The sequence below is a fragment of the Bufo bufo genome, chromosome 7 (genome assembly GCF_905171765.1).
Source record: "Bufo bufo chromosome 7, aBufBuf1.1, whole genome shotgun sequence".
Classification (NCBI taxonomy): domain Eukaryota; kingdom Metazoa; phylum Chordata; class Amphibia; order Anura; family Bufonidae; genus Bufo; species Bufo bufo.
In genome coordinates this window covers 100,652,478-100,678,525 of record NC_053395.1, presented here as the reverse complement: position 1 = coordinate 100,678,525, position 26,048 = coordinate 100,652,478, and the positions used below count along the sequence as shown (strand labels likewise).

General features: G+C 46.4%; 1 protein-coding gene across 2 annotated transcripts in view; it reads right to left on the bottom strand.

Moving 5' to 3' along the window:
• The window catches only part of PGAP1 (post-GPI attachment to proteins inositol deacylase 1), a 1,296,519-nt gene extending 1,273,326 nt beyond the window's left edge, over positions 1–23,193 (bottom strand). For both annotated transcript variants that reach the window (XM_040441657.1, XM_040441658.1), the window contains exon 1: positions 22,890–23,193. In XM_040441657.1, coding sequence (XP_040297591.1) covers positions 22,890–23,021 — 132 coding nt within the window. In that variant the 5' untranslated portion in view covers positions 23,022–23,193. The remainder of the gene's footprint in view (positions 1–22,889) is intronic.
• Positions 23,194–26,048: the final 2,855 nt, after the last annotated feature.

Genomic DNA, 26,048 nt, shown 5'->3' with positions numbered 1-26,048 from the left:
TGGACAGAAGGGCAGAAAGCCTCCTTAAGAAAACGTGGGAAGGTACTGGTGCTCTTTTAAAACCGGGTTTGGTGGCGACATGTGTAGCTCGTACCCTATCAGTGTGGCTGGAGCAATTAGAGCTCCACTTAATTAACAAGACCCCAAGAGAGAAAATCTTGGACAGCCTTCTGCTGCTTAGAAAGGCCACTAACTTCCTAGCAGACGCCTCCGTTGAGTCTTAGACTTTCTGCGTGTACAGCAGTACTCTCTACCACCACCAGAAGAGTCCTGTGGTTGAAGGCCTGGTCCAGTGATATGACCTCTAAGAACAAATTAATATCCTTACCGTTCCATGGGCAGTATGTGTTCGGCCCTGATGTGGATAAGATCTTAGAGAATGCTACAGACCGCAAAAAAGGGTTTCCTGAAGACAGACCCAAAAATAAAAAGCAGTTTTTCATAAAACAGCAGAATACCAGATCAGATAGAGGAAAATCTGGAAGGTGGAGCTATGCCAAGGGCGGTAGAGGAAGGAATTTTCTTTTTAACTCCAACAAGGGAGATCCTTCCTCCTCCTCCTCTTCCAAGCAATGACGCCATTCGGGTTGGGGGAAGACTCAATTCCTGGGAGCAAGTCATCGCAGACCCGTATATAATCTGTATTGTAAAAAACGGTTATGCTATAGAGTTGGATTCTCTTCCCCCACAAAAATTCATGATCACCCAACTTCCCTGGCCTCAGAGGTCCTCCCTGTCCGAGGGCATAAAGGAAATTATTATGCCTAGGGGCAATAGAAAGTGTTCCCAACAGGGAAATAGGAAGGGGTCACTATTCCCCCATTGACCCTAGTTCGGAAATCGAACGGCAAATTGCAGACTATAATAAATCTGAAGCCACTAAACTGACATAACCTATCGCAGGTTCAAAATGGAAACTGTCAGATCCGCGGTGAAGCTCATCAAAAAGGGGGCTATGATGGCCACAATAGACCTCAGGGACGCTTATTTTCATGTTCCAATCCATCCCCTATCCAGAAAATATCTGAGGTTTGCAGTGAAGTTGGAAGAGAAGATTCATCACTTTCAATTCAACTGTCTCCCCTTTGGAATATCTTCTGCTCCTCGTATCTTCTCCAAGATTATGGCAGAAGTAGTGGCCTCCCTAAGCCAAAAGGGAATATTGATTATTCCATATCTCGACGATCTGTTAGTTATAGCAGAAACGTCGGATCTCCTACAAGCTCATCTTCAGGTGGTCCTCTCTCAACTTCAGAACCTAGGCTGGATAGTCAACTGGGAGAAATCCAATCCTATCCCAAACCACCAAAGGATATTTTTAGGCATCCTCCTGGATTCTGTTCTCCAAAAATCCTTTCTTCCATCCCCGAAGATCCAGGACCTAAAGTTAGGGATCCAACAATTCTTAAGAAAGCCCTTTTGTTCAATCAGAGAAGCCATGAAGATTTTAGGTCGCCTATCTTCTTGTATTACAGCGGTCGCCTGGGCCCAATTCCACATGAGGCCTCTACAGGACCTCATTCTCAGGAAATGGAACAGATCTCGACTAACCCTAGACCAGAGGATGTCCGTAACCAAAGAGGTGAAGACCTCCATACAGTGGTGGCTCAGAGCCAAGAATCTGGGGTCAGGAGTCTCTTGGAGCCAGGAAGAGGTGCTGTCATTGACAACGGACGCCATTTCCTGGGGCTGGGGCGCCCTTACTGGCACAAGTTCCTTTCAGGGGACTTGGTCCGAAGCTGAAGCTCAGAGAAGGATGTCATCCAACTACAGGGAACTTCGGGCTATATGGGAAGGCTTCAAAGCAACTCCGAGACAGTCCAAGAACCGTCATGTACTAGTCCACTCAGACAATTCTACAGCTGTAGCCGTTATCCAACATCAGGGGGGGTACAAGGCATGGTCACCTTCAGAATCTCTCAAAACAAATTTTTCTGTGGGCAGAGATGAACCGGAGGTCTCTGTCTGCGGTACACTTGAAGGGTTCTCTCAATCTTCAGGCAGACTCTGTCGTCAGAGACTGGATCCAGGCGAGTGGTCCCTATCCCAGTCGGCCTTTCAGAGGATCCAAAAATCAATGGAGCAATCCGAGTCTAGATCCTTTGCCTCAGAAAAAAAAAAAAAAAAGAAGTACAGCATTTCTTCTCGCTCAATCCAAGAGATACCTGTGTGGCAGTAGACGCCTTCACTCAGAACTGGACGTCAGGATTAGTTTATGCCTTGCCCCCAATTCCGATGATCCCAAGGGTTCTGCAGAAATTCCAATCCGAAGGTTGTGTCCTAATCCTGGTCGTCCCCTTTTGGCCCAGAATGGGCTGGTTCGGTCTCTTAAAATCCCTCAGCCAGGAGGATCCAATCCTGTTCTCCCTGAGGGAAGATCTCCTAATGCAGGGTCCAATCTATCATCCAAACCCCAGTCTTCTCAAGCTGTCAGCCTGGTTACTGAGCAATCCATCCTCTTAAGTTAAGGTCTATCCCAGAGGGTTGTAAATACCCTTTTGCTCAGCAGAAAATCCCATACCTCTAAGGCATATCTTAAGGTTTGGAAGAAATTTGCATCCTGGAGTGGTGTTTGGTTAAACAAATCTGACCCCAATATCCCTCTAATCCTGGAATTTCTCCAAGACAGGTTGGATATGGGTCTCTCCCCAAATACCCTTAAGGTACAGGTTTCCGCATTAGGTGCCATATATAACACCCGTCTTTATGAGGTTCCCTGGGTTTCTAGGTTTTTAAAATCGGCTGATAGATTGAAACCCAGAGTTAAAAATATGGTCGCTCCATGGAACCTGAATACTGTTCTTACAAGTTTGTCAGATTCCCCATTTGAGCCTCTACACTCCCTGACTATTAAGTGGCTTACTCTTAAGACCATTTTCTTAGTAGCAATATCCTCTGCGAGAAGAGTTTGTGAGCTTCAGGCTTGATCTATCCAAGTACCTTTCCTTACAGTGTTTGAAGACAAGCTCATATTCAAGTTAGATCCCAATTTTCTCCCCAAGGTGGTTTCTACTTTTCACAGGTCACAAAACATTGTTATTCCCTCGTTTTGTGCCAACCCCAAAAATGAGCAGGAAACAAAATTTCATAATTTAGATGTTAGAAGTGTTCTTCATTATCTAGATTTCACCAAAGATTGGAGGATAGATACGAACTTATTTATTCAGTTTTTCCAGCAAAGTCCTTGGTTATAGCTGCTGCCACTAAGCCAAACATATTAACTCCTCCCGTCCTCCTGTGACTCTGGGCTAAACAGTTTAGTTTGTATGAAAGCAGGAGAGAAATGAGCAGTAAGAAAAAAAAGAACCTATTCAACCAATAACATGTTCAATCATAGCAACATCGTATATAAGGCCATAGGGAAAACAACCCAACAAGGGTAACATGGACGGTGTATTTTACTGTGAGTAACAAAAAGTGCCCAAACTACGTCCAAGGTATGAAATGCTTTCTCCCCGAGATGGACTTGGGCCGGACAAAAGGAGGGGAGGACTATTTCCATGTTCAGATGGAATGAAGAGACGATCTTTGGCAGCAAGGAGGAAACTGTTCTCAGGACGACTTTGTCCTCATGTAGAACCAAAAATGGGGGCTTACTAGAGAGCGCTATGAGCTCAGATACTCGCCATATGGATGTGATGGCTACCAGAAAAGCGACCTTCCAAGAGAGAAGGCAGAGAGGGATTTCCCAAAGAGGTTCAAAGAGGGACAGCTGCAGAGCGTCTAGAACTAAATTGAGGTCCCATGGAGGGGTAGGCTGATGGTAGGGGGTAACAGCCACATAATTCTCTGGATAAAAAAGGTACAGACTGCTGAAATGGAACACATGGGGCAATGAAATAAGATGGAAAAAGACGATAGCTGTCAATTGAGTGAAATGAGTGCTAACCCAAAATCTAGGCCGACCCGGAGAAAGGCTAGAATACGAGGAATGGAGAAACGAAGAGGATGAAAGTGGTGGTCCTCACACCAGCGAAAGTAAGACCTTCAAGTGCGGTAATAGATCTTTACATTGTTCGAACGTACGGATCCGAGAACCAATGATCCCTTAAGATTTCAACCACCAAGCCGTCAAGCAAAGCATGTCTGAATGCGGGTAGAAGATCGGACCCTGAGAGAGAAGATCCTTTCTAGGAGGAATCGGCCATGGGGCATTCATCAGCAGATCAAATTGGCGTACCACGACCGCCTGGACCAATCCGGAGCAATGCCGATTGCTGGGACTCCTTATGCCTTGAGCTTCTTGAGGATCCTGGGGATTAGGGGCAGTGGGAATATGTACAGGAGCCGAAACCCATGCCAGGGGATTACCAGTGAGTCTGTTGATACTGCTCGGGGGTCCCGCGACTGGGCCACAAAGCGTGCTAACTTGTTCAGCCTGGAGGCCATCAGGGCAACATCACGTTTTCCCCATCTGGAACATAGTTTGTCAAAGACGTCTGGATTGAAAGACCATTCTCCAGGGTCTACATGTTCCCTGCTCAGGAAGTCTGCTATACAGTTGTCCACTCTCAGAATGTGAACTGCAGCCAGGGCTGGAACAGTCTCCTCTGCCCACTGGAAAATCTTTGCTGTCTCTTGCATCGCGGCTTGGCTGCACGTTCCCCCCTTGGTGATTCAAGTAGGCCACCGCAGTTGCATTTGATTGAATACTGACTGGGAAGCCTATCAACAGACGAGTCCAGCGTCTGAGAGCTAGAAGAATCGCTAGGAGCTCCAAGATTTTGATTTGTTGCCTCCAGGGTGGACCATTGGCCCTGGACCATGTGGTTGAGGAAGACCCCTCCCCAGCCGCTTAGACTTTCGTCTGTGATGACCAACCAATGGAGAGGAAGGAAGGATCTGCCCTTGGATAGGGAGGAAGCAAAAGTGCCTTGACTGCTTTCCTGAGAGATTGCCGTTTCTCAAGGGGAAGAAGGACCTTTCTTGTCTGCGTCCATAGTCATCCCCAGGAAGGTACTGAAGAAGGTGGACGGATGAAGAGACGTTTTCTTGTGGTTGACAATCCAGCCAAAGCGGACCAGTGTGTCCAACACAATTTGGGTGCATTCCAAGTTGATCTTCGGGTTGGGAGCCTTGATTAAGATGTCGTCTAGGTAAGGGATGGTTGTTTTTCCCCTGGCATGGAGAATAGCCATGACTGGTGCAAGGACCTTTGTGAAGACCCTGGGAGCTGTTGCCAAGCCAAAGGGCAGGGCTACAAACTGGTAGTTATCTTCTAGTATGATTAAGGGTAGGAATTTCTGATGAGCGATCCCAATGGGCACTCTCCATGTAGGCTATTACGGATTTCAATGATTCCATCCTGAAGTGACAAGCTTTTACGAACTGGTTGAGGCTCTTGAATTCTAGCACCGGCCTTGCAGACCCATCATTCTTTGGAACAACAAAAAGGTTGGAATAAAAACCTTGATAACATTCCTCTGGTGGAACCAGAATAATAACCTAGGACAGGGATGGGCAAACTGCGGCTCTCCAGCTGTTGTAATACTACAACTCCCAGTATGTCCAGTCTGCCTACAGCTATCAGCCTACAGCAGGGCATGATGGGATTTTTAGTTTTACAACAGCTGGGGAGCCGCAGTTTGACCATTCCCGTAAGGGACTTTTTTGATGATTGGTCAGCTGTCCAGTCTTTCAGCGTATAAATAGTCCTACGAATGGACACAGACATAGCCGACGTTCTCACCACCATTCTGGCTGCATCAAGCGAGGCCTCACAGATATAATCACTAGCATGTGTAATCTGGAATGCCAACTCCACCAATTCTTCCTGGGAAGTACCAGCAAGAAAGCCTTGCCTAAGTTGATCCACCCAGTCAGTAGTAGCCCTGCTGACCCATGAGGTGGCAAAGATTGGGCTAAACCAGTGGCCTGAAATGCAGATTTATCAAAAGACTATCTTTCTGGTCTTGAAAAAAGGCATCATCAGCAAGCGAAAGGGTGGTGTGTTTGAACAGGCATGAGACTGGGAGGGAACAACCAAGTCTTCACCACCTCCGTCGGGAAGGGGTACATAAGATCCAGACGCTTAGGTTAAAAAAAAAACACTTATCCTGAACAGCCCACTCCTTTTCAATAGCTGACTTGAAGTCCTGATGAGAGTGGGGGAAAAAATCTCTGTGTACTGGAGGATTCCTGAACTTGGGACGTGCAGGGTGTCATTCACTGCTGCAATTAAGCAGTCTACCTTAGAAGAGAGTCTAGAGGATTGATCCTCTTCTAGGGAGTTCTTAGAGTTGATAACCTCTCCATCTGAAATGTTGTCTTTCCTGTTTGACACACCAGCACGGCTCTCTTAGGGCTGTTTCACACAAGTGGATGCCGTGTGTGTCATCCGCTGCGTGAAAGACAGCCAAGCCCCGCACTGGACAGGAGAGACACGGAGCATTAACATGACTGATAATGCTCTATGCCTCTCTGTGATCTTTGTACTACAAAATCACAGTGGAGATAAAGTTGTAACTGTGATTTAGTAGTAAAAAGGTCACAGAGAGGCACGGAGCATTATCAATCATGTTAATGCTCCGTGTCTCTGCTGTCCAGTGCGGGGCTTGGCACTCTTTTACGCAGCGGATGACACATCCGCTTGTGTGAAATAGCCCTAAGAGTGGCGGTGAAACAAAGGAAGGAGGAGAAGCAGAACTCTGAGATGATCCTGGGCATCTGGTCCATTTAGGAGATCGGTTTCTGGGCACAAATGTAGCGTCCCTCTAGGAGGCGAATTGCTGCGAGCAATGTGGAGCCAAGTGTAAGATATTATCTGTGGGTCCACCATGTTGTCAAACATCTTATATTTCTACCTTAACCCCTTAACGCCCAGTGCCATACATGTAAGGCGCGCTGATCGGGTGGGTGCAGGAGCTGAGCCCGCCCGATCCGCGGCAGGGTCCGGCAGTCACCGATATGACCGGACCCCTGCTGTATGCGCCGGCAACGGTGAAATCACTGATGACCGCGGCATGTACGATGTCCGTGCAGGGAGGAAGCAGCCATCGGGTCCCCGCGCTGCTGTGACGGAGACTCGATGGCAGGGAAGGCAGCACGATGCCTTCCTTAGGCATCGTGGCTGCCTTCCAGGAGAGCCTGTGAAATCCAGCTCCCTGGATCGCACAGGCAAGCAGGCTGTAAGTGTATTACAGTACAGAAGCATTATGATGCATTGTAAAGGGGATCAGACCCACAAAAGTTGAACTCCCAGAGTGTGGGTATTGCCATTAGGTATTGCCACGACTGTATCGACCGGCTCTATAAAAATATATCACATGACCTAACCCATCATGTGAACACCATAAAAAAATAAAATGTCAAAAATAAATTTTTTGTCACCTTACATCACAAAAAGTGTAATACTAAGCTATCAAAAAGTCATACGCACCCCAAAATAGTACCCAATCATCTTATCTCATCCCGCAAAAAAAAAAGAGACCCTACCTAAGACAATCGCCCAAAAAATAGAAAAATAAATAAATAAAAAATAGGGCTCTCAGAATATGGAGACACTGAAACATGATTTTTTTTTATTATTCAAAAATGCTGTTATTGTGTAAAACTTAAATAAAAAAATTTTAAAAAGTAAACACATTAGGCATCACCGCGTCCGTAACAACCTGCTCTATAAAAATACCACATGATCTAACCTGTCAGATGAACATTGTAAATAACAAAAAAATAAAAACGGTACCAAAACAGCTATTTTTTGTTATATTGCCTCACAAAAAGTGTAATATAGAGCAACCAAAAATCATATGTACCCTAAAATAGTACCAACAAAACTGCCATCTTATTCCGTAGCTTCCAAAATGGGGTAACTTTTTGGGAGTTTCTACTCTAGGGGTGCATCAGGGGGTCTTCAAATGTGACATGGCAGCTTAAAATTATCTAAGTGAAACCTGCTTTCCAAAAACCATATGGCATTCCTTTCCTTCAGTGCAATGCCATGTGCCCGTACAGTCGTTTACGACCACATATGGGGTGTTTCTGTAAACTACAGAATCAGGGCAATAGAGTTTTGTTTGGCTGTTAACCCTTGCTTTCTTAGTGGAAAATTGATTAAAATGGAAAATCTGCTAAAAAAAAAAAGTGAAATTCTGAAATTTTATCTCCATTTTCCATAAATTCTTGTGGAACACCTAAAGGGTTAAAGTTTGTAAAAATGAGTTTTGAATACCATGAGGGGTGTAGTTTCTAAAATGGGGTCATTTTTGGGTGGTTTCTATTATGTAAGCCTTACAAAGTGACTTCAGACCTAAAATGGTCCTCAAAAAGCAGGTTTTGGAAATTTTCTGAAAAATTTCCTGATTTGCTTCTAAACTTCTAAGCCTTCTAACATCCCCAAAAAATTTTATGGCATTCACATAATGATCCAAAAAGAAGTAGACATATGGGGAATGTAAAGTAGTAACTATTTTTGGAGTTAATACCATCTATTATAAAAGTAGAGAAATTGAAATTTGCTAATTATTTTAAAAAGTGGGTAAATTTGGTATTTTTTTTTATAAATAAAAATGAAATTTTTTGACAAAATTTTACCACCGTCATGAAGTACAATATGTGACGAGAAAACAATCTCAGAATGGCCTGGATAAGTAAAAGCGTTTTAAAGGGAACCTGTCATCAACTTCATGCTGACCGTACTGAGCGCAGTATAAAGTAGTGACAGAAATGCTGATTTCAGCGGTTTCTCACACATCAGCTAAAAGTAAGTGGTTGCCGAGAACCAGCATCATAACCATTGCAGCACAGGCCTTGAAAAGAGTCTAATCTACCTGAGAAGAGTCATGGTTATTCATAATCTCCTGCACTCTCTACTAGAGAGAAAGGGAGAAAACTAGGTAGAAGCCTGTCAGTAATCAGCAGGTAGGCAGGGAGAGCAGGAATTCATGAATAACCATGACTCTTCTCAGGTGGCCGTGACTCTTTTCAAGGCCTGTGCTGCAATGATTATGATGCTGGTTCTCGGCAACCACTTACTTTTAGCGGATGTGTGACACATCGCTGAAATCAGCCTGTCACTACTTTATACTGCCCTCAGTACAGTCAGCATAAAGTTGACGACAGGTTCCTTTTAAAGTTATTACCACATAAAGTGACATGTCAGATAGGGGTGGGCGATATAGGCGATATGAATTTGTGCAACGATACAGATTTTGGTTATATAGCCCGACCGCGATATGACCACGGAGCGGTAGTGAATTTAAGAAGCTTCTCACTCACCGCTCTGTGGCCTCCCGACTCCACAGTCCGCACCGCGCTGTACTGGCCAGGGCCTGGCGTGCACACAGCGTCAGCCCGCTGGCTGACACTGTGTGTGACGTCAGGTCCCGCCCAATGCATGCTGGGAAGAAGATGCGACACCTGCGGACTCCATCAGCCAGCTGCTGCCGAGCAACCTGCAAGAAAGGTAAAGTATAATAACAGCAATTCTTCAGGGGGGGGTGGAGGATCAGGGGGGGGTGGGATCTATTTGCAAAGGATGGCCATGGGGCTGATCTGATGGCACTGGCTCTGGGGGACATTTCTGATGATGGCAAATGCCATGGGGCTGATGGCACTGGCTCTGGGGGACATGTATGATGATGATGGCAAATGCCATGGGGCTGATGGCACTGGCTTTGGGGGACATGTATGAAATTAGTGTTTTACTAACACTTAGGCCTCTTTCAGACGGGCGTTGCGGGAAAAGGTACGGGTGCGTTGCGGGAACATGCACGATTTTTCCGCGCGAGTGCAAAACAAGGAGACGTCACGTCTCCTTGTGGCTGCCCCCATACAGTGTAACGTCACGTCTCCTTGTGGCTGCCCCCATACAGTGTAACGTCACGTCTCCTTGTGGCTGCCCCCATACAGTGTAACGTCACGTCTCCTTGTGGCTGCCCCCATACAGTGTAACGTCACGTCTCCTTGTGGCTGCCCCCATACAGTGTAACGTCACGTCTCCTTGTGGCTGCCCCCATACAGTGTAACGTCACGTCTCCTTGTGGCTGCCCCCATACAGTGTAACGTCACGTCTCCTTGTGGCTGCCCCCATACAGTGTAACGTCACGTCTCCTTGTGGCTGCCCCCATACAGTGTAACGTCTCCTTGTGGCTGCCCCCATACAGTGTAACGTCACGCCTCCTTGTGGCTGCCCCCATACAGTGTAACGTCACGCCTCCTTGTGGCTGCCCCCATACAGTGTAACGTCACGCCTCCTTGTGGCTGCCCCCATACAGTGTAACGTCACGCCTCCTTGTGGCTGCCCCCATACAGTGTAACGTCACGCCTCCTTGTGGCTGCCCCCATACAGTGTAACGTCACGTCTCCTTGTGGCTGCCCCCATACAGTGTAACGTCACGTCTCCTTGTGGCTGCCCCCATACAGTGTAACGTCACGTCTCCTTGTGGCTGCCCCCATACAGTGTAACGTCTCCTTGTGGCTGCCCCCATACAGTGTAACGTCTCTTTGTGGCTGCCCCCATACAGTGTAACGTCTCTTTGTGGCTGCCCCCATACAGTGTAACGTCTCCTTGTGGCTGCCCCCATACAGTGTAACGTCTCCTTGTGGCTGCCCCCATACAGTGTAACGTCTCCTTGTGGCTGCCCCCTGTAGGAGAGTACCAGGGGTGGTGGTAGACAGGAGGTACGTGCCATCGGGGGTCCTGGCCCTGGTGGAGTAAGAGCCGGAAAAGTGCATTTTGCAGCGGTTATGCTGTTAACACAGAGGATCCGGGCCGGCTCTTATTGGGAGCAGGCAGATATGCGGGCGGGTGCCTGTCTCCCCACGGTCCAGGCCAGGTTTTGTAGGGAACGGTTAAAACCCGACCAGCAACAAGGGTGTGGTGCGCAATGTGGAGCTTCTGTGTTCTCTGGCTGTGAGAGTAAGAAGTGGAGGTGAGCTGGGCTGCGTGCTGAGGCCTGTAAAGGAGTGTGCAGGGACCCGCAGCTGAAGCCAGGAGGGATCCGTGCCCTGTGGCTAGAAGCAGGACCCATGGACTTACTACACCAAGGAGAAAAAGGTGACATTACTCCTGGCTTTAACCACCTCAGCCCCCAGTGCTTAAACACCCTGAAAGACCAGGCCACTTTTTACACTTCTGCACTACACTACTTTCACCGTTTATTGCTCGGTCATGCAACTTACCACCCAAATGAATTTTACCTCCTTTTCTTCTCACTAATAGAGCTTTCATTTGGTGGTATTTCATTGCTGCTGACATTTTTACTTTTTTTGTTATTAATCGAAATTTAACGATTTTTTTGCAAAAAAATGACATTTTTCACTTTCAGTTGTAAAATTTTGCAAAAAAAAACGACATCCATATAGAAATTTTGCTCTAAATTTATAGTTCTACATGTCTTTGATAAAAAAAAAAAAAATGTTTGGGTAGAAAAAACATGGTTTGGGTAAAAGTTATAGCGTTTACAAACTATGGTACAAAAATGTGAATTTCCGCTTTTTGAAGCAGCTCTGACTTTCTGAGCACCTGTCATGTTTCCTGAGGTTCTACAATGCCCAGACAGTACAAACACCCCACAAATGACCCCATTTCGGAAAGTACACACCCTAAGGTATTCGCTGATGGGCATAGTGAGTTCATAGAACTTTTTATTTTTTGTCACAAGTTAGCGGAAAATGATTTTTTTTTTTTTTTTTTCTTACAAAGTCTCATATTCCACTAACTTGTGACAAAAAATAAAAAGTTCTATGAACTCACTATGCCCATCAGCGAATACCTTGGGGTCTCTTCTTTCCAAAATGGGGTCACTTGTGGGATAGTTATACTGCCCTGGCATTCTAGGGGCCCAAATGTGTGGTAAGGAGTTTGAAATCAAATTCAGTAAAAAATGACCTGTGAAATCCGAAAGGTGCTCTTTGGAATATGGGCCCCTTTGCCCACCTAGGCTGCAAAAAAGTGTCACACATCTGGTATCCCCGTACTCAGGAGAAGTTGAGGAATGTGTTTTGGGGTGTCTTTTTACATATACCCATGCTGGGTGAGATAAATATCTTGGTCAAATGCCAACTTTGTATAAAAAAAATGGGAAAAGTTGTCTTTTGCCAAGATATTTCTCTCACCCAGCATGGGTATATATAAAATGACACCCCAAAACACATTCCCCACCTTCTCCTGAGTACGGAGATACCAGATGTGTGACACTTTTTTGCAGCCTAGGTGGGCAAAGGGGCCCATATTCCAAAGAGCACCTTTCGGATTTCAATAGTCATTTTTTACTGAATTTGATTTCAAACTCCTTACCACACATTTGGGCCCCTAGAATGCCAGGGCAGTATAACTACCCCACAAGTGACCCCATTTTGGAAAGAAGACACCCCAAGGTATTCCGTGAGGGGCATGGCGAGTTCCTAGAATTTTTTATTTTTTGTCACAAGTTAGTGGAATATGAGACTTTGTATAAAAAAATAAATATAAAAAAATCAGCATTTTCCACTAACTTGTGACAAAAAATAAAAAATTCTAGGAACTCGCCATGCCCCTCACGGAATACCTTGGGGTGTCTTCTTTCCAAAATGGGGTCACTTGTGGGGTAGTTATACTGCCCTGGCATTTTCCAGGGGCCCTAATGTGTGTTAAGTAGGTAAATGACCTGTGAAATCCTAAAGGTGCTCTTTGGAATATGGGCCCCTTTGCCCACCTAGGCTGCAAAAAAGTGTCACACATGTGGTATCGCCGTATTCAGGAGAAGTTGGGGAATGTGTTTTGGGGTGTCATTTTACATATACCCTTGCTGGGTGAGAGAAATATCTTGGCAAAAGACAACTTTTCCCATTTTTTTATACAAAGTTGGCATTTGACCAAGATATTTCTCTCACCCAGCATGGGTATATGTAAAATGACACCCCAAAACACATTCCCCAACTTCTCCTGAGTACGGCGATACCAGATGTGTGACACTCTTTTGCAGCCTAGATGCGCAAAGGTGCCCAAATTCCTTTTAGGAGGGCATTTTTAGACATTTGGATACCAGACTTCTTCTCACGCTTTGGGGCCCCTAGAATGCCAGGGCAGTATAAATACCCCACATGTGACCCCATTTTGGAAAGAAGACACCCCAAGGTATTCAATGAGGGGCATGGCGAGTTCATAGAAATTTTTTTTTTTTGGCACAAGTTAGCGGAAATTGATATTTTTTTTTTTTTTCTCACAAAGTCTCCCGTTCCGCTAACTTGGGACAAAAATTTCAATCTTTCATGGACTCAATATGCCCCTCACGGAATACCTGGGGGTGTCTTCTTTCCGAAATGGGGTCACATGTGGGGTATTTATACTGCCCTGGCATTCTAGGGGCCCTAAAGCGTGAGAAGAAGTCTGGAATATACATGTCTAAAAAATTTTACGCATTTGGATTCCGTGAGGGGTATGGTGAGTTCATGTGAGATTTTATTTTTTGACACAAGTTAGTGGAATATGAGACTTTGTAAGAAAAATAAATAAAAATTCCGCTAACTTGGGCCAAAAAAATGTCTGAATGGAGCCTTACAGAGGGTGATCAATGACAGGGGGGGTGATCAATGACAGGGGGGGTGATCAATGACAGGGGGGGTGATCAATGACAGGGGGGGTGATCAATGACAGGGGGGTGATCAGGGAGTCTATATGGGGTGATAACCACAGTCATTGATCACGCCCGTGTAAGGCTTCATTCAGACGTCCGTATGCGTTTTGCGGATCCGATCCATCTATCAGTGCATCCGTAAAAATCATGCGGACATCTGAATGGAGCTTTACAGGGGGGTAATCAATGACAGGGGGGTGATCAGGGAGTCTATATGGGGTGATCACCACAGTCATTGATCATGCCCCTGTAAGGCTTCATTCAGACGTCCGGATGCGTTTTGCGGATCCGATCCATCTATCAGTGGATCCGTAAAAATCATGCGGACGTCTGAATGGAGCTTTACAGGGGGTAATCAATGACAGGGGGGTAATCAATGACAGGGGGGTGATCAGGGAGTCTATATGGGGTGATCACCACAGTCATTGATCATGCCCCTGTAAGGCTTCATTCAGACGTCCGGATGCGTTTTGCGGATCCGATCCATCTATCAGTGCATCCGTAAAAATCATGCGGACATCTGAATGGAGCTTTACAGGGGGGTGATCAATGACAGGGGTGTAATCAATGACAGGGGGGTGATCAGGGAGTCTATATGGGGTGATCACCACAGTCATTGATCACGCCCCTGTAAGGCTTCATTCAGACGTCCGGATGCGTTTTGCGGATCCGATCCATCTATCAGTGCATCCGTAAAAATCATGCGGACATCTGAATGGAGCTTTACAGGGGGGTGATCAGGGAGTCTATATGGGGTGATCACCACAGTCATTGATCATGCCCCTGTAAGGCTTCATTCAGACGTCCGGATGCGTTTTGCGGATCCGATCCATCTATCAGTGCATCCGTAAAAATCATGCGGACATCTGAATGGAGCTTTACAGGGGGGTGATCAATGACAGGGGTGTAATCAATGACAGGGGGGTGATCAGGGAGTCTATATGGGGTGATCACCACAGTCATTGATCACGCCCCTGTAAGGCTTCATTCAGACGTCCGGATGCGTTTTGCGGATCCGATCCATCTATCAGTGCATCCGTAAAAATCATGCGGACATCTGAATGGAGCTTTACAGGGGGGTGATCAGGGAGTCTATATGGGGTGATCACCACAGTCATTGATCATGCCCCTGTAAGGCTTCATTCAGACGTCCGGATGCGTTTTGCGGATCCGATCCATCTATCAGTGGATCCGTAAAAATCATGCGGACATCTGAATGGAGCTTTACAGGGGGTTGATCAATGACAGGGGGGTAATCAATGACAGGGGGGTGATCAGGGAGTCTATATGGGGTGATCAGGGAGTCTATATGGGGTGATCAGGGGCTAATAAGGGGTTAATAAGTGACGGGGGGGGGTGTAGTGTAGTGTAGTGGTGCTTGGTGCTACTTTACTGAGCTACCTGTGTCCTCTGGTGGTCGATCCAAACAAAGGGGACCACCAGAGGACCAGGTAGCAGGTATATTAGATGCTGTTATCAAAACAGCGTCTAATATACCTGTTAGGGGTTAAAAAAAACACATCTCCAGCCTGCCAGCGAACGATCGCCGCTGGCAGGCTGGAGATCAACTCTCTTACCTTCCGTTCCTGTGAGCGCGCGCGCCTGTGTGTGCGCGTTCACAGGAAATCTCGCGTCTCGCGAGATGACGCGTATATGCGTCTAGGCGGAATGAATCAACCACCTCCAGGACGCGTCTGTGCGTACAGCGGTCCGGAGGTGGTTAAATAGACTTTGCTTTATGTGACTGAAACAGGCCTCAAGTAGCCTGCAGCAGGGACTTGCTGTGTTTGAACTATTATTTTGCTGTTGTGTGTGACCACCCTCCCTATGAACTGCACCGTCTTTCACAAATATGCACTGTGTGAATAAACAAAGCATCATGTTTTACACCAAGACCAGTCTGTGTTGCCTCTATACTGCACTCGCTACCACTGCCTACCAGAGCGGATCCCCACACCCCATACAGTGTAACGTCTCCTTGTAGCTGGCCCCATACAGTGTAACGTCTCCTTGTGGCTGCCCACATACAGTGTAACATCTCCTTGTGGCTGCCCACATACAGTGTAACGTCTCCTTGTGGCTGCCCCCATACAGTGTAACGTCTCCTTGTGGCTGCCCCCATACAGTGTAACGTCTCCTTGTGGCTGCCCCCATACAGTGTAACGTCTCCTTGTGGCTGCCCCCATACAGTGTAACGTCTCCTTGTGGCTGCCCCCATACAGTGTAACGTCTCCTTGTGGCTGCCCCCATACAGTGTAACGTCTCCTTGTGGCTGCCCCCATACAGTGTAACGTCTCCTTGTGTTTTTTCTTTAAAACTGGTATTTATCGCGATACATATCGTTATCGCGATAAATTTTTTAATATAGTTATCGTCTGAATATTTTTGATATCGTCCAACCCTAGTTGGAGGTGCAACTTAGCTACGTCAATGGTTATGAATAGTAAAGTATTTGTGAGGTCACATGTAGGGCTGCAGTAAACGATTATTTCAGTAATCGAGTATTCTAATAAGAAAATATGAATTAATAGACTGTTTTCCTTTATAAAAACTCCACAGACCCCTGCCAGTCCCCAACACCCTTCGTTCCCCCCATGTGATCAGCCCAAGTGCTTCAGTTTCCCCCACTGCCTTCAGTTCCCCCCCTCCCTTGTGCCAGACGCTCTCCCCCCTCCCTTGTGAAATCATCTTCCCCCCACCCTGCTCCTCCTGACACCCGGAGTGCGCAGCGTCATTGGATGCCTTTCCACCGGACCACGGAGCGGTAGTGAAGCGCTTGCTATTGGGGCCAGCGGGGTCTCCCGCTGGCCCCCAATACTCACCTTTCCAGCAGGGGGCCTCCGGACACTCCATAGCACATCCATGGTCCCGCGCTGTGTGATGTCAGACGCAGAGAAGCAAGGAACGATGGAGTGTCGGCGGCACCCCTGCTGGAAAGGTCATGTCTGCCGCAGGGTGCCGGAAGATGACGCTCAGCACCGGGCGCAAGCAGGGGTAAGGCAGAGGGCACAGGCCGACAGGAGAAGGCCCAGAATGCTGCCAAGGGAAGCCCAAGTACCATCTCTCCCCTGGGCTTGCTGGGGCCAGTTGGTGACCCAGTAGGAAAAATATAACATTACGTTAGTGCCTGTCAGCATAAGGGAGGGGGGGTGCTGGCTTTGTGGTGCTAAGGGATTAAGGATTCTCTATAGTCTGCAGGAGGTAGGATAAACAGGTAAAAAGGCCCTTTTCTTTTGGTTGTTTTTATACTCACCTGACGCGATCCCTGATGTTCCAGCAAAGTCCTTAGCCTCCAAGGTCGCTTCCTTTGGTGGGGGAGGACCGGTGCAGAGGTAGAGAGAAAACCCCATGCTGCCGGGTAGTTGAGGTCCTCCACGCCACCTTTTCTTCTGGTCTGGCCATTGAGGAGGTTAGGAGCCATCCCGCTGTGCTGCCAGGTGGGTAACTGATGGATAATTCCTCCCTGGGCCCAAGTGTGTGTGAAAAAAAGTAAGAGCTGCAGAGCAGAAGTCTGCCTCCTACGGACACTAAGCTAAAACTGTTTAGCCCAGTGTCCACAGGAGGGGTATAGCTGGTGGGGGGAGTTAACACTTATGGCTTATTGTCCGCCTCCTAGTGGCTAAAGCTATACCCCATTCAATAAAATGTTGCTTTAGCCCCACATTTTTCATTTTCACAAAGGGTGACAGGAGAAAAAGCACCACATAACTTGTTACCCATTTTCTCCTGAATACGGCAACACCCCATATGAGGTTGTAAACTTCTGTAGGGTCACACTGCAGGACTCAGAAGGGGAGGAGGGCCATATGGCTTTTGCAGTGCAGATTTTGATGGATTGGTTTACGGGCACCATGTTGGTATTGAACAGTCTCTGGGGTACCAGTACAGCTATTTTCTAACAACCATATGTTTTTCTCTGTGCAAGAAATTTTTTGTGGTATGAGTTGCCATCATCTTTGGTTCTATTTTGGGGCAGATACAACTTTTGGATCACTTTTTATTTTGCTTTTTGGGAAGCAGGGTAAAAAAATAAATAAAAATACAACAATAATGCCACTGCTTTTCGGGTTTTGTTATTGCGGCATACACCGTGCGGGAAAAATGACAAATTATCGTTTTTCTGCTGGTCAGTACGATTACAGGAGATACCAATTGTACGTTTTACACAAAGCATTTTTATGAAGAAAAATCTTGTTTTTGCATTGCCATGAGGTGATGTTTTCATTGGTACATACACTGACCAAAAATAAAAAAACGCAACACTTTCGGTTTTGCTCCCATTTTGCACGAGCTGAACTCAAAGATCTGAAGCATTTTCTACATACCTTTTGTGAACAATATTTGAGAGTATTGGGTCTTTTGTACCCATTACTCTAATATTGTTCACAAATCCATCTGAATCTGTGTTAGTGAGCACTTCTTGTTTGCAGAGATAATCCATCCCACCTCAAAGGTGTGGCATATCAAGGTGCTGATTAAACAACATGAATATTGCACATGTGGGGGTCAGAAAACCAGTCAGTATCTGATCTGGTGTGGCCACCATTTGCCTCACTCAGTGCAACACATCTCCGTCACATAGAGTTGATCAGGTTGTTGATTTTGTACTGTGGAACGTTGGTCCACTCCTCTTCAATAGCTGTGCAAAGTTGCAGAATATTGGCAGGAACTGGAACACGCTGTCGTATACGCCAATCCAGAGCATCCCAAACCTGCTCAATGGGTGATATGTCCGATGAGTATGCTGGCCATACAAGAACTGGGATGTTTTCAGCTTCCAGGAATTGTGTACAGATCCTTGCAATATGGGGCCGTGCATTATCATGCTGCAACATGAGGTGATGGTCGTGGATGAATGGCACAACAATGGGCCTCAGGATCTCGTCACGGTATCTGTGCATTCAAAATGCCATCAATAAAATGCAGCCGTGTTCGTTGTCCATAACATACGCCTGCCCATACCATAACCCCACCATGGGCCACTCGATCCACAACGTTGACATCAGCAAACCGCTCACACACACACACAACGCCACACACGCTGTCTGCCATCTGCCCTGAACAGTGAAAACTGAAACTCATCCGTGAACAGAACGCCTCTCCAACGTGCCAGACGCCATCGATTGTGAGCATTTGCCCACTCAAGTCGGTTACAAGGACGAACTGCAGTCAGGTCCAGACCCCGATGAGGACGACGCGCATGCAGATGAGCTTCCCTGAGATGGTTTCTGACAGTTTGTGCAGAAATTCTTTAGTTATGCAAACCGATTGTTGTTGCTGCAGCTGTCGGGTGGCTGGTCTCAGACGATCATGGAGGTGAACATGCTGGATGAGGAGGTCCTGGGCTGGTGTGGTTACACATAATCTGCGGTTTCGAGGACGGTTGGATGTACTGTCAAATTCTCTGAAACGCCTTTGGAGACGGCTTATGGTAGAGAAATTAACATTCATTACACGGTCAACAGCTATCTACAGTCAGCATACCAATTGCACGCTCCCTCAACATCTGTGGCATTGTGCTGTGTGATCAAACTGCACATTTCAGAGTGGCATTTTATTGTGGGCAGTCTAAGGCACACCTGTGCAATATTCATGCTGTCTAATCAGCACCTTGATATGCCACACCTTTGAGGTGGGATGGATTATCTCGGCAAAGGAGAAGTGCTCACTAACACAGATTTATGAACAATATTTGAGAGTAATGGGTCTTTTTTGTGTATGTAGAAAATGCTTCAGATCTTTGAGTTCAGCTCATGCAAAATGGGAGCAAAACCGAAAGTGTTGCGTTTATTTTTGGTCAGTGTACGAATTTTGATGGCTTTCTGTGAGACAAGGTGACTAAAAATAGTGTTTTGGCAGTTTTTATTTTTTTACCGCATTAACTTGGCAGGGTAGATCATGTGATATTTTTATAGAGCCAGTTAAGGATGTGGCAACAAAAAAAAACATTATAGGTAAGTTTTACACAGTAAAAACATTTTTTTGAAAAGAACTAATTTTGTTTTTGGGTTGCCATTTTCTGAAAGCCATATTTTTTAAAATTTTCGGGTTTTTGTCTTAGGTAAGGGTTCATTTTTAGCAGGATGAGACGATTGGTACCATTTTGGGGAACATACGACTCTTTGATCACTTGGTATTATACTTTTTGTGATTCAAGTTGACCAAAAAATGGCTGTTTTGGCACCGTTTTTATATATATTTTTTTTATCGCATTCGCCTGATGGGGTGGGTCATGTGATATTTTTATAGAGCCGGTCGATATACGGACGCGGCCATACATTATAGTTTTAAGCTGCGACTGTATCTATTGAGTAACATGAAGGATGCCAAGTAACATCATATGATTCAGAACCACTCTGAGAAACAATTTCGTCTTCATCTAGATGAGGATCCTGCAGCACCATACGTAGAAGTAGAAGGAACGGCAACATTATGGTAAAGATCAATGGCAATCAATGGACTTAATTTGCTCTTCAATAAATATTTGGTAGGAAATTTTGGGATTGCCCTAGGATTCAACAACGTGACCACATGCATCATTCAGGCCTGCCTGATCTGTACTTGCCATAACATTGGAAAGATGATTCAGGTTTCTCCTAAGTACACACAAAATCCATCATACCCATTCCAGCAAATGCAGATAGATTTTATCCAACTACTAAAGTTGGGACAGTATAAGTTTTTGCTAGTCTGTGTGGATCTCTTCTCAGGCTGACCAGAAGCGTCGCCTGTCATCAAGGCGAATGCAAAGACGGTTACCAAGAAGCTCATCTCCTGGTACACAGGTATGGGATTACTTAAATAATAGAAAGTGATAGAGGTACGCACTTCCCAGCAGCAGCAGCAGTACAGGAAATACTAGGAACATTGGTTACAGAACAGGCTCTACACACCCTCTATCACCCATAAAGTAATGGTAGAGATATTCAACAGCACACTGAAGCACTAGATCCAGAAGGCATCGGCAGAGGAAGGAAAAAACAAAAACAAACCTAGACTGAATGTCTCCCTATTGCCCTCTACTCAGTGAGAACCAGTACCCAATAAGATTCTTTTTGGGGTGCCCCCAGGAGAGGGTATTTTTCATCAGAGATACCAATGTTACATTCTGATTTCACCTCAGATGTAGGGGCCATGCAACAGAATTTGATACATATACTTCACAGACTGTATGTTTCTCTTCCAGATCCTTATTCTTTACACAAGCACCATTGTCTGAACTCTGTGTGTGAATTAGTGTCTATTCATTGAATGAGGTGCTGATTAGCCTTGCTATGTATTCTGTGTAGTGTGTCCCACTCCTTTCCTGTGCAGTAGCGCTCTATAGATCTGACAGGTCACTCTGGTGTGCTAGACCCCGTAAAAGGCTTAAATCCATTTGTGTGTCTCTGTACCCAGTTTGTCTGACCTGACTTAGGGCTCTTTCACACTTGCGTTGTTGGGTTCCCGGCATAGAGTTCCGTCGTCGGGGCTCTATGCCGGAAGAATCCTGATCAGGATTATCCCAATGCATTCTGAATGGAGAGAAATCCGTTCAGGATGCATCTGGATGCCTTCAGTTCCGGAACGGAACGTTTTTTTGGCCGGAGAAAATAGCGCAGCATGCTGCGCTTTTTGCTCCGGCCAAAAATCCTGAACACTTGCCGCAAGGCCGGATCCGGAAATTAATGCCCATTGAAAGGCATTAATCCGGATCCGGCCTTAAGCTAAACGTCGTTTCGGCGCATTACCGGATCCGACGTTTAGCTTTTTCTGAATGGTTACCATGGCAAAGTGTAGTGGGGAGCGGGGGAGCAGTATACTTACCGTCCGTGCGGCTCCCGGGGCGCTTCAGAGTGACGTCAGGGCGCCCCACGCTCATGGATGACGTATCGCATGGATCACGTCATCCATGCACATGGGGGGCTCTGACGTCATTCTGGAGCGCCCCGGGAGCCGCACGGACTGTAAGTATACTGCTCCCCCGCTCCCCACTACTACTATGGCAACCAGGACTTTAATAGCGTCCTGGCTGCCATAGTAACACTGAAAGCATTTTGAAGTCGGATCCGTCTTCAAATGCTTTCAGTTCACTTGCGTTGTTACGGATCCGGCGGGCACCTCCGGCAAATGGGGTGCACGACGGATCCGGACAACGCAAGTGTGAAAGAGGCCTTATGAATGTGATCCTGATCTGTTGTTCTGCCTGTTGCATGGATTCTGACCTAGTCTTATCTTCCCTGACCCTGCATCTGTTTCTTCTATCGTATGTATTCTGCCTGCCTGACTTCAGCCTGGTAATGTCTATATGCTTTGCCTATTCCTCTGATACTTTGCACAGATGTCTGTGACCTCCGTAAGTCAGCTGCCAACTAAACCTGGACTATAGTGTATTCCAAGAGGTAGTGGCCTGGTGGTTCCCCTGAAGCGAACGTAATCCCTGTATAAGGGTTAAAGGGTGAAAACTAGGGTACCGCCAGGACAATGCCCTCAGGAATAGCCGGTTAGTTGGCACAGTGAGTTCACAACCATTGTTTATAAGATTCTTGAACCATGCTCACTTCCAAGTTCAACTAACTACTCTGTACCTTGTTGATGAAGACATTTATGTTGTGTATTGTTATTTTATAGATGTCTTATATGTATTGTCAACAAAATTACCTCAACTAATCATGTCCATGTATTTTCCTTGAGGTGCATAAATAATTACACCGAAACAGGTCTGGAAAGGCTACAGCTCACTCAACCTAGGCACAAGCCGATCATCCCCCACTCCCTTCACGCACAACAGAAGATGCCCAGTGTTGTGCGCCGGATCTGGCAATTTGGACGCAAACGGATGCATTTGTGAGACGGATGCGGATCCGTCTCACAAATGCATTGAAATACCGGATCCATCTTTCCGGTTGTCATCCGGTAAAATGGATCCAGTATTTATTTTTTTTCTCATTTTTAAAGGCATGTGCAGACCGCAAATCCAGATCCGTTTTGCCAGAACACTTGGGCATTAATCAATTTCAATGGAAATTAATGCCAGATCCGGCATTCTGGCAAGTGTTCAGGATTTTTGGCCGGAGAGAAAACTGCTAGATGCTGCTGTATTTTCTCTGGCCAAAAAAAATAACAGGGACTGAACTGATGCATCCTGAACAGATTGCGCTCCATTCAGAATGCATTAGGATAAAACTGATCAGTTTTTTTCCGGTATTGAGCCCCGTGGACAGAACTCAATACCGGAAAACTTTAACGCAAGTGTGGAAGTACCCTTATACAGTTGTTAGTTAGTGCAACAAACTGTCTCCAGCAGTAAATATAAGGCAGTAATAACGTCCACACATCCAGTTAAATCCTTACCTGAAACTCTGGATATTCGAACATGTAGGTCATGCTGCACCTGTTGGTCTCATAGGTGAAGAATATATCTATAACACCTAAGGCTACTAGAAGCACTAACACGCCATTAAATACAGCAGTTATCAGCTTCATTGCTTAATGCCAACTCACGATGATCTTCAAATAAAAAAATCTTTAAATAAAATGCATAATTTGCTATTGGGCTTCAGCAAAAAATTCATAGGGCGCCATTAATGATTGCTGCCACACGCGGTTACACCACACCTGCAGGTTTTAAGACAACTAGTCCACGGTAGTTGCTAGAATGGAGTTGTTAGAAGGAGGTTTGTGAGGTCACTGGTCACATGCTTTTTCATTGTCACGTGACCAAACACGGACTGCAGGAGCCTGTGGAAGGAGGAGGGGCTGTGTGCCTGCAAGCAGCCCTGTGAGGGAGGGTGTGGTGCGGTCCTGGACTACACAGAGCTTCATGGGGAGCTGAGTGCAGTTCTGGGGATGGAAGGAGAGCATGTGGAGCACTTAGGGGCAGTGGGCTTCATGGATTGCAGGCCTATCTGGGTGGTGGAGTGGAATTTGGTGCGATTACAGGCGTTTACCGTACAGATCTGGGTGTATTGTGGGAGACATGAGGGTGAAGATCTGTGTATTGAGGTGGCTTTATGGAGTGTAAATCTTTGAGCGGGGCATGTGGCATATTCTGGGAGATATGAGTGTGTAGATCTGTGTAGGGGGGCTTTATGGGATGTAAGTCTGTGAGGAGGGGCCATGTGGGTGTAAATCTGTGTATGGGGCGCTTTATGGGTAGCTGCTAAACTGCAGACACGAAACGGACCTTCTGACGTCACACTATCACGTGACATTTCTATTTCAGGTGGGTCGGCAGCCAGCGCGCGCTTCTATTACAGTGCTACAATATTACAGTAGGAAAGTTAGGCATGGCTGTTCTGCGCACCAGCGTCTTTAGCACTGACAGGGGAGAGTGTCTGCCTGAGAGGTACATGTGAAGCCTGTGGAGGGGGCTGACAATTCTATGAGGTGTGAGGGGGGACTGCCGTGTGGGATTGTATGATGATGGGGGGGGAACGACGACGACTATGGTGTGGGATTGTATGATGGGGGGGGGAACGACGACGACGACGACTATGGTGTGGGATTGTATGATGGGGGGGGGAACGACGACGACTATGGTGTGGGATTGTATGATGGGGGGGGGGAACGACGACGACTATGGTGTGGGATTGTATGATGGGGGGGGGGGAACGACGACGACTATGGTGTGGGATTGTATGATGGGGGGGGGGAACGACGACGACTATGGTGTGGGATTGTATGATGGGGGGGGGGAACGACGACGACTATGGTGTGGGATTGTATGATGGGGGGGGGAACGACGACTATGGTGTGGGATTGTATGATGGGGGGGGAACGACGACGACTATGGTGTGGGATTGTATGATGGGGGGGGAACGACGACGACTATGGTGTGGGATTGTATGATGGGGGGGGGGGAACGACGACGACTATGGTGTGGGATTGTATGATGGGGGGGGAACGACGACGACTATGGTGTGGGATTGTATGATGGGGGGGAACGACGACGACTATGGTGTGGGATTGTATGATGGGGGGGAACGACGACGACTATGGTGTGGGATTGTATGATGGGGGGGGGGACGACTATGGTGTGGGATTGTATGATGGGGGGGGGGGGGGGACTATGGTGTGGGATTGTATGATGGGGGGGGGGACGACTATGGTGTGGGATTGTATGATGGGGGGCTGCCATGTGGGATGGAGGGGACTACGGTGTGGAATTTGTATGATGGGGGGGTTGCCGTGTGGGATTGTATGATGGGGGGCTGCCATGTGGGATGGGGGGGACTACGGTGTGGGATTGTATGATGGGGGGGCTGCTGTGTGGGATTTTATGATGGGGGGTTGCCATGTGGGATGGGGGGACTACGGTGTGAGATTGTATGATGGGGGGGGGGGGGACTACGGTGTGGGATTGTATGATGGGGGGCTGCTGTGTGGGATTGTATGATGGGGGACTACGGTGTGGGATTGTATGATGGGGGGGGCTGCTGTGTGGGATTGTATTCTTGGGGGGGTTGTGTAATGTTGTATGCGGAGGGGGGCGTTTAACCCCTTAAGGACACAGCCTTATTTCACCTTAGGACCAGGCCATTTTTTGCAAATCTGACCAGTGTCACTTTAAGTGCTGATAACTTTAAAACGCTTTGACTTATCCAGGCCATTCTGAGATTGTTTTTTTCGTCACATATTGTACTTCATGACACTGGTAAAATGAAGTCAAAAATTATTATTTTTTTGCACAAAAAAATACCTAATTTACCAAAAAATGTGCAAATTTCAAAGTTTCAGTTTCTATACTTCTGTAATACATAGTAATACCCCCAAAAATTATGATGACTTTACATTCCCCATATGTCTACTTCATGTCTGAATTATTTTGGGAATGATATTTTATTTTTTGGGGATGTTACAAGGCTTAGACGTTTAGAAGCAAATCTTGAAATTTTTCAGAAATGTACAAAAACCCAATTTTTAGGGACCACTACAGGTCTGAAGTCACTTTGCGAGTCTTACACAATAGAAACCGCCCAAAAATTACCCCATTCTATAAACTACACCCCTCAAGGTATTCAAAACTGATTTTACAAACTTCGTTAACCCTTTAGGTGTTGCACAAGAGTTATTGGCAAATGGGGATGAAATTTGAGAATTTCATTTTTTTTTTTGCCTAATTTCCCATTTTAACCCATTTTTTCCACTAACAAAGCAAGGGTTAACAGCCAAACAAGACTGTATCTTTATTGCCCTGACTCTGCTGGTTACAGAAACACCCCATATGTGGCCGTAAACTACTGTATGGCCACACAGCGGGGCGTAGAGTGAAAGGTGCGCCGTTTGGTTTTTGGAGGGCTGATATTGCTGGACAGTTTTTTTTACACCATGTCCCATTTGAAGCCCCCCTGATGCACCCCTAGAGTAGAAACTCCATAAAAGTGACCCCATCTAAGAAACTACACCCCTCAAGGTATTCAAAACTGATTTTACAAACTTTGTTAACCCTTTAGGTGTTGCACAAGATTAGAGATGAGCGAACTTCTGTTTTAAGTTCGGCGTCTAAAGTTC